Source organism: Petaurus breviceps, unplaced genomic scaffold (genome assembly GCF_028583685.1).
Source record: "Petaurus breviceps papuanus isolate PSGF00001 unplaced genomic scaffold, PetGlider_PUasm1.0 90977, whole genome shotgun sequence".
NCBI classification, from domain to species: domain Eukaryota; kingdom Metazoa; phylum Chordata; class Mammalia; order Diprotodontia; family Petauridae; genus Petaurus; species Petaurus breviceps.
Genome location: NW_027187391.1, coordinates 41,411,316 through 41,420,766, shown reverse-complemented (window position 1 = coordinate 41,420,766; position 9,451 = coordinate 41,411,316). Strand labels below are relative to the sequence as shown.

General features: G+C 36.5%; 1 protein-coding gene across 3 annotated transcripts in view; it reads left to right on the top strand.

Annotated features, from left to right (window-relative positions):
• Positions 1-8,985, top strand: part of GTF3C6 (general transcription factor IIIC subunit 6) — a 13,023-nt gene extending 4,038 nt beyond the window's left edge. The window contains exons 3-7 of one of the 3 annotated variants that reach the window (XM_069077042.1): positions 3,274-3,354; positions 5,028-5,091; positions 5,188-5,232; positions 5,337-5,450; positions 7,758-8,985. In XM_069077042.1, coding sequence (XP_068933143.1) covers positions 3,274-3,354; positions 5,028-5,091; positions 5,188-5,232; positions 5,337-5,450; positions 7,758-8,059 — 606 coding nt within the window. In that variant the 3' untranslated portion in view covers positions 8,060-8,985. The remainder of the gene's footprint in view (positions 1-3,273; positions 3,355-5,027; positions 5,092-5,187; positions 5,233-5,336; positions 5,451-7,757) is intronic. The other 2 variants (XM_069077043.1, XM_069077044.1) reach the window with 2 other exon arrangements.
• Positions 8,986-9,451: the final 466 nt, after the last annotated feature.

Genomic DNA, 9,451 nt, shown 5'->3' with positions numbered 1-9,451 from the left:
CCCCCCCGTGAAACGTACGCCGTGATCAGAGCTGCAGCAGTGAGCGTGTCATCCTGTTCTTCCCCAGTGATTTGCTTGCTGGTACATTTTTTTGTTCACACTTACCTGTTTATTAAAATTGCTGTCAATGTTCATTAAATAATGAAAATAAGCCCTCTGGTGTTTTTCTGTCCAAAAAAATTAATAAGACAGTGTCTTATTATCGGCGAAACACGGTATATCTTGTTTGTCTGCATGTTGTCCATTAGACATTCCTTGAGAGCAGGGACTATTATTGTCTTTGTACTGTATCCCCAGTGCTTACAGTGCCTGATACTTAGTAGGTGCTAAATAAATGCTTGTTGATTTAAAGAACCTGTACAAGGATGCAGAGGGCCATCTCCAGTTGTCATGATGTATATCTAGCCACTGGACTCTGATGGCTCCAGAAGATGAAATGAGGCTGGTGAATTTGCACAGCCTTCCCTCACTTAAATCCACTTCACTTGGGTGTCATGGCCCTCTTTGAGAACAAAGAACAAACAACAGCAAGAACACAGAGGTAGGAGATGAAATGGCAGGAATGGGAACTGCCTGAGGGTCATTATTGAGAAATCAATGTAAAAACATGTTCAGCCTGGATTGTGAAGGGCTTCAGATGCTAGAGAAGTTTGTATTTTATCCTGAAAGCAATAGGGAATTACTGAAGCTTAAAGAGGATGACATGGTCAGATTTGTGTTCTTAGGAGTATGAATCTGGCTGCTCTATAGAGGAACTTACACACATAATGAGTAACAGAGCTCCACTCTTTTGAATCTACATCAAGTGCTCTGCTGTGTCACAGTAACAAGCTTTAAAAAAAATTCTTTTTTTTAATTTATTTTTTTAATTTAATTCTTTAATTTATTAAGTTGTTTGTTTCCTTTTAGTTTACAGGATTCAATTCCACAATTCCTTGAATTTCACATTTTGTCCCCCTCCCTCCCCCCCCATGGCTTCTTATAATCAAGTATAGGATCTGTAAATACTTTCACATTATACAATGGTCAGGTTATAAGGATGGATTGTACCAGCTGGAATGAAAAATGGTAAAGAGGACATAAAATCAAATAAGAGAACAAAAAAGATCAGGTATTTTGCTTCCACCTGGATATAAATTTAGTTCTTTCTAGTTCTTTCTCTGGATGCACGTTTCTCTCTCCATCATGCGTCTTTTGGGATTGACTTATATCCCTGCATTGTTGAGAAGAGTCCAGTGTATCAAAGTTGGTCATCACACATACGTTGTGTCTGTAATTGTGTACAAATTCCTCCTGGTTCTACTCTTCTCACTCAGCATCAGTTCTTTTAAGCCTCTCCAGGTAAATATGAAGACCGCCTGCTCCCCGTTTCTTATAGCGCAATAATATTCCATAACATGCATATACCACAACTTGTTCAGCCATTCCCCAATTGATGGACACCTCCTTAATTTCCAATTCTTTGCCACAACAAAAAGAGCTGCTATAAATATTTTTGTACATATGGGCCTTTCTCCCATTTCTATGATCTCTTTGGGATATAACCCTAGGAGTGGTATTGCTGGATCAAAGGGTATGAAAGTATTTATAGCTCTTTGGGCATAGTTCCAGATTGCTCTCCAGAAAGGCTGGATCAGTTCACAACTCCACCAACAATGCATTAGTGTTCCAGTTTGCCCACATCCTCTCCAGCATTTGTCATTTTCCTGTTTTGTCATCTTAGCCAATCTGACTGGTGAGATGTGGTACCTCAGAGTTGTTTTGATTTGCATTTCTCTAATCAATAGTGAATTAGAGCATTTCTTCATGTGCTTATAGATAGCTTTAATTTCTTTCTCTGAAAACTGCCTGTTCATATCCTTTGACCATTTATCAATTGGGGAATGACTTGTATTCTTATAAATTTGACTCAATTCTCTGTATATTTTAGAGATGAGTCCTTTGTCAGAGACATAGGTTGTAAAGATTCTTTCCCAATTTCCCACCTCCCTCTTAATCTTGGTTACATTGGCTTTATTTGTACAGAAACTTTTCAATTTCATGTAGTCAAAATTATCCATTTTACATTTTATAATGTTCTCTCATTCCTGTTTTGTCATAAAGTCATTCCCTCTCCACAAGTCTGATAGGTAAACTATTCCTTGTTTTAGCAGACTGCTTACAGTATCAACCTTTATATCTAGATCATGAACCCATTTAGACTTGATTTTGGTATATGGTGTTAGATAATGGTCTATGTCCAGTTTCTGCCATACTGTATTCCAGTTTTCCCAGCAGTTTTTGTCAAATAGTGAGTTCTTATTCCAAAAACCAGGGTCTGGGGGTTTATCAAACAATACATTACTGTAGTCGTTGACTTCTGAATCTCGTGTGCCTAATCTATTCCATTGATCCACTCCTCTATTCCTAAGCCAGTACCAAGTAGTTTTGATGACTGCTGCTTTATAGTACAGATTGAAATCTGGTAAAGCTAGTCCACCTTCCCTAGCATTTTTTTTCATTAATTCCCTTGATATTCTGGACCGTTTATTCTTCCAGATTAATTTTGTTACTATTTTTTCTAACTCTATAAAGTAGTTTTTTGGCAAATTAATTGGTATGGAAAAAAATTCTTGATAGCTTTGTTTTTACATCATCTAAATTTTTTTCAGTATTCTTTCCCCTCCCCTCTCCAGAGGACCATCCCATATAGCAAAGAATATTTTTTAAAGGGAAAAAATACCAAGAGGAAGAAGGGAAAAAATTTAACAAAATCCATCAATACATCAAAGAAGTTTGAAAATATATGTAATGTTCTACATCTGTGGATCTCCTACTTTTTTTTTTTTTTTTGCTTTTTGGAGGGCAGTTGGGGTTAAGTGACTTGCTCAAGGTCACATGGCTAGTTTTTTTGTGTTAAGTGTCTGAGACCAGACTTGAACACAGGTCCTCCTGATTCTAGGGCTGGTACTGTACTCACTACACCACTTAGCTGCCCCTGGAGGGAGGTTTCTTCTTATCTTTCTTTGTAACTGCTTATTTTTTATAATTCTGAAACATTTGTTCTAATTGTTCTGTGGTTCTTTCCATTTATGTTTTTGTAATAATTGTGTATATTGTTTTATCAACTCTGATTACCTCCTCATAAATTGTTTTTAATATTTGATATTTCTTACAGCATAGTAATATTCTATTACTTTCATGTACCATAGTTTGTTTAGCCATTCCCTGAAAATGGGCATCCTACTTTGCTGACTGCTGGCTTTTAAACACATTTTCCTTTTCCTACTCCAGGAGCAATTGGTCATGGTGGAATTATCAGGAATTATAGATTCAGAGTTTTTAACAAGATGTGGAAACAAATGCAAGATTTTGGTGAGTGTGCAGCATTTTATGGTTTAAACTGTTCCTAAACTAAAAATAGGATTAAACTCTTATTAACTGTGGAATATAGAGAAAAGAAAACAACTTAAATTCAGCAAAGCTGGGTTTGAGTCCTAGTTCTAAGAGGTCCTAGTTTGTGTGACTTTGGGCAGTCATAGTTTTTTGAGCTTCACCTTCCTCTTCTATAAAATGGGAATAGGAATTAATATTTGTTCTGGTTGTATCACAGAATTCTTGTCAGGAAAGCATCTTGTAAACCATTAAGCACTATAACAGTAACTCACATTTCTGTAACATTCTAAGGTTTAAGAAGTGATTTGTAATTATTTCATTATATCTCCACAACAACTCTGGGAGGTGAGTGCTGTTATTATTATCATTTTGCAGATGGGGAAACTGAAGTAGACAGATAAAGTGACTTGCCTAGGGTCACACAGTGTCTGAGGCTGGATTTGAACTGTATAAAGGTAAGCTGCAATTAGCACAAGTGCTTTGCCAGCTAAATATTTAATTATACTTGTTGCTAAATTTTGTTTTAGAGAATTTCTATATTAAGTGTGATAATTGCTATGTAAAATTACAGATGGTAGGAGATAATAATTATCCTTAAAATAGTAAATCACTGTGAAGCATGATAAAGTACTGTAGTTGTGGACTTTCTGTTCCTACAGATCTTTCAAATTAACAGTCATCCATATCAGATGATTTAAGTCAGGGGTAGAGACCATTTTTTACCTGAGGTAAACCCTTCTATCTATATTTACTACCCTCCTCAAAATTATTTGAGAGCCATATATCAGGACTTTATTTAAGGGAAAAAAATAGTGTTCTGCCCTTTTACATTAAGAATAAGAAATATAATTTATTTGGACAATAGAAAAATATTATAAAATGTACATTAGTCTTGGGCTGTTACTGAAGAGGAGTGAATGGGAGGGTGGTGTGGAGAGGATTGATATATGAGGAGATAGTGAAAAACAGAGATAAGTATGGGAAAACTGAGTAGAAAAAGATAGCTCTTAGAAATTTCTTTGGTGTGAATTTTCTCTGGCTATCCTCATCTCTGCCTTTTGACTTCTTTGGCTTCCTTAAGTCTCAGCTAAAATCCCATCTGCTACAGGAAATTTTTTCCCAAACTCCCTTAATTCTAGTCCTTTCCTCTTAATTATTTCCTATTCATCCTGTCTGTAGCTTGTTTGAACATATTTGCTTATTGTCTCCCCCAATTGATTATGAGCTCCTTGAGAGCAGGAGCTATCTTTTGCTTCATTTTGTATCCCCAGTGCCTGGCACATGGTAGGTGCTTAATAAATGCTTATTGACTGTTGCTGAGTAAGTTGTCACTCTCTATCTCCCTGGTACAGTTGACAGCTTTTGAACTGTCCTTTAGTTAATCCTTTCAGAGTTGATTTTACATGTAATAGAAAGAAAGTTCACCAAAGAAATATTGTCTGAACTGTAACTACTATGTCTAGAGCAATACTATTGCTTTAGACTTGATGGGGACATGACCCACAGTTTGAGAAGTGCTGAGGGGGTCTTGAGTGGAACAAGTTTAAGAAGACCTCCCTGTCTTAGAGTATTATTAGAGTATATTAGAGTACAAGAAAACCTGCTAAAGTCTCTTCTAGTTCTGACTACATTTTATTATGTTCAATTCATAGGGCATTGACACGGAGAGACCTATTCTTCAAGTGGATAGCTATGTCTTTGCTGGGGAATATGAAGGTAGGAGGAGGTCACTGGCTGAAACTCCCTTTTAATTATGTGACTTTCTGAGAAGAATCTTATTTCTCAATAAATTGTCCTATACTTTTCCTATAGATACTCTTGGGACTTGTGTTGTGTTCGAAGAAAATACAGATCAGGGTAAGTAATTATTCTGATTTCCCAGGTTAAGTTCAGGGCCACAGAGCCTAAATTTTTCATATGAAATTTATCACTGTGGTAATTGAGGTTAACTTTGTTTATAGTAGATGCAGAAGGTAACCATAAAACAGAGCTGAAATATAAGTGTCACACAATGAAAAAACTAAGTATGACAAGAACACTTCTGACTGAGAAGAAGGAGGGAGAAGAAAACATAGGTTGGTATACATCATTTTCAGAAAATAGTGGTTTGGACTTGACTTGTTGTTATATCAATCAGTCAATCAAAAACCATTTGTTAAATGCTTACTCTTGTGTCAGGCATGTTCTAAGGAATAAAAAGAAAAAGGAAAAACAGTCCCTGCCCTCAGGAACCTAGTGTATTAATATCTGGATAATACTTAGAAACTATTTCAAGCATATTGCCTCAGATAATTAGTGAAATAGCTATGAGCATAGGGGCGGCCAGGTAGCTCAGCGAGTAAGAGCACCGGCTCCAGTGTCGGGATGACCTGGGGATCAAATCCGGGCTCAGATACTTAGCACCACACCCAGAAATAACTGGCTGTGTAACCTTGAGCGAGTTACTTAACCCCAATTGCTTTTTTAAAAAAATAGCTATGAGCACTATGTACAAATATACAAGTTCAGGTTTAACCTACAGATTTAAACCTCAAGGGTAGCCCATTGGGAGCATGCAAGTTATTTTCTTGCTTACTGAGAAATTACATTTGAATTAATTTCCAGAGTTCTGTGCTAGAGAAGATAAAATGATTTGATGATATATGCTACTTATAAACACACATATATTAGTGCAACAGAGAGATGCAAAGTACTTTGTTAGGGAGCCAGAGAAGTGCTTCATGGAGGAAGTGGCATTTAAGTTGGGCTTTTATTTTATTTTTTTGCTTTTTGGAGGGCAATTGGGGTTAAATGACTTGCCCAAGGTCACATAAAATTGGGCTTTTAAAAGTACATTAGGAATTCGTTAGGCAGAGGGAGTAAAAGCATTCTGTGGATAGAAAATAGTATGAGAAAAGACACAGCATTGGAAAAGCATAGAGTTTGTCAAGTAGTCCTGTTTGGCTGGAATTTAGAATGGATAAAAGCGTGTAATGGGAGAAAATGGGAAAGGTAGGATAGTGCCCTAAACAGTAGGCAAAGGACTTTGAACTTTTGTGGTAGATAGGGAACTGTTGAAGGATTTAGAGCAGAGAAGTGTCACAACCAGAGCTGTGAGTAAAGATCTGTATGGCAGTGGTAAAAAAAAAAATGGATTAGGCAAACAAGAATAGAAGCAGAAGACCTTTAAGAGGCTATTGCAATAGTTGTATCAGGTAACAGTGAGGCTAAGAAAGTGGGAGTGGGATTAGAGAGAAAGAAAGGGATATGAGAATAATTGCAAAGGTAGTATAGAAAATTTTAGTCTTAACTGTTTATATAGAAAGATGAGGGAGAGGAAAGTTAAAATATCACACTGAAGTTTTGGATCTCGGAATTAGGTGAACAGTGATGATACTGATAAAAAGTAGTAATAAAAGAAGGAACAGGTTTTAAGAGAAAGGTAAGGTTTTTTGAGTTTGAGGTGTCTGCCAGTAGGACATTAGTTTGGAAATCCCATTTCTGTTATTTATTATCTTTGTGATTTTGGTTGTCACCTCTCTTCTGTGGCCTGTAAAATGAAGGAATTGGGCCAGATGATCTTGAGGATTCTTCCAGTTCTACATCATCCTATAACTTTATGGACTTATGTTATGTAGCGATTTGGGTATCTGGATCTGGTGTTTGGGAGATTGACCAGAATAGAGTATTTGGATCTACATAAAGGCAAGCTGAAGCCATAGAATGAAACATAGAGATAAGAGAGTAAAGGCCTTAGGATGGATATATATATATATATATATATATATATATATATAATGTTAGGCAATATTGTAATTAAAGGGTTAGAAAGAAGATGAAGAAATAATAATTGAGAGAAGGAATGGGTAAGATGTAGAGAAACCAGGAGAGAATGTTATATTTTAGAAGCTTAAGGGAGGACTGAGTATCCAAAATATGTAGAAATGGGAGAATGTATCAACAGTGTCATACTTCAAAGAAGGCAAACATGATGAAGGCTCTAAAGATGATCATTTGATTTGATGATTAGAAGATCATTGGTGTCAGAGGTAGTTTCAGGAGACCTCTAGTTAAAAATAGCACTTTGAAATATTGGATTAAGCTCTTTTGAGAAAGGCCTGTGATAGACAAGTAAAATGTCATCTTTCTGGTTTAAAGGTAACTTAAATTTCCTTTTGGCATTATACTCCCTGTAGGCACTCTCACATTTCCAAAATTTGCAGAACATTCAGTAATCAATGACTCATATGCCTTGGTATGTTAAGGATTGGGTTGTGTTTTTCCTTTCACATGTTTATTTGGGAATATCAGTCTAAGATTATATTGAGGAAAATGTTAATTTATAACTTTTTCCCCCATCTCCACCCCTATTTCTTGGCATGATTATTTCTTTTCTGGAACAGGTGGTGTGGAATGGCTGCAGATCAAGGACAATGATTTTTCATATAGACCCAACATGATCTGTAGCTTTGCACAACAGAAGGAAGATGAGGAAGTTGCAGCTCAAGCCCCAGACAAAACTTTGGAAATGGAAGAGCAGGAGATGCAAGCCAAAGAGAACACAAGCATGGGCAATGAACTGGAAAAATCAGACCACCTGGAAATGGAGGATGCTGGTCCTCTTCTTGATAGCCCTTCTTCGGAGACAGAAGATTCTACTTCTATAGAAACTCAGGAGCCTGCCTTAGAAGCCACTCCTAGGTGACATCATTCCTATAGGTTCTAGGCATGGGCATAACTGGAATTCTGATTTTGGAGAAGTGAATGTATAACAGCTTCCATTTATTCATGGATTCCAAGACTGTTGGCCATACACATAGTATAGTTGCATATATTTGGATAAGTCAGGACAAAGCACTAACCAGGTAGTTCTTTAAAAAAAAATTATTCCTCTCCAGATTCTCTAAATTAGAGATTTTGATTGAAGTGGGTCTTGTATGTAATAGGTAAAGGCACTATTTTCAGGGGGCTTAAAGGATTTCTGGGAGATTGATTAGAAGAATCCTGAGTAAAACATACCTTCAAACCTTTCCTCTAAGAGCATAACCAAGAAATTCTAGTAGTTACTAGAAAGCATTGTTTGGTTTTACTAGTTAATCAAGGCATTTTGTTCTGCATCAATGATTGGACTTTTTTCAAGTATGCAAATTTCTTCCATATTGTTGATGCAGTTCCCATCCATTACCTCTCTCCTCCCCCCAAGTTAGTTTTAGAGAGTTGTGAGGGGCGCTCAGAGGTTAAGTGATTTGCTCAGGAGTCATACAGCTGATACATTAGACTAGAACCTGGGATTTCCTGACTCTCAAGGCTCTCTCCTCTGTACCATGATTCCACTGTCTTGGAATGATTGGCAGAGATTTAATTTTCAAAATTATTACAGACTTCTGATTCCATAATATTGGGCTTATATACCTTATTCCTATAGTGTTAGGAACTAGAGAGGATCATTTTTTGTAAGATTCTATAACAAACCATTCCAGATAAACAAAGATCAGATAAATGAGGTGGCAATGTAGATTATTTACATGAAAATGGAGTAATAAATACCATAGAGAACATGGATACATTTTATCTTCTCATTTGTTTATAATAATGTTTGGTATAGTAAAATAAAGTCTTATTTTTCAGAAATTTTTAAACGTCTAATACTAGTTTATCCTATCCAAGCTATATTTCAGCTGTTTTTGTGAATTGTTCTTTTTAATCTGCAAACAATCCATTTAAGAAATTACATTATGGAGGGCAGCTAGGTGATGCAGTGAGTAGAACACCAGCCCTGGAGTCAGGAGGACCTGAGTTCAATGCAGCATAGACACTTGACACTTACTAGCTGTGTGACCTTGGGCAAGTCACTTAACCCCAACTGCCCTACCTTTCCCCCTCCAAAAAACAGCAAAAAAAAAAAAGAAAGAAAGAAATTACATTATGTCATTAGCACTCTGGTACACTTTTGTCACAGTGCCTACTTTGAGTTTTTCCTTCTTAGAGCCAGACCATGTAGCCAACTGTAGTATGCCACTTAGAAAATATTCTCTGTCTTCAGACTGCTATCTTCTCATAAGATCCTCTTTAAAGTATCATAGAATCTTAATTGGGA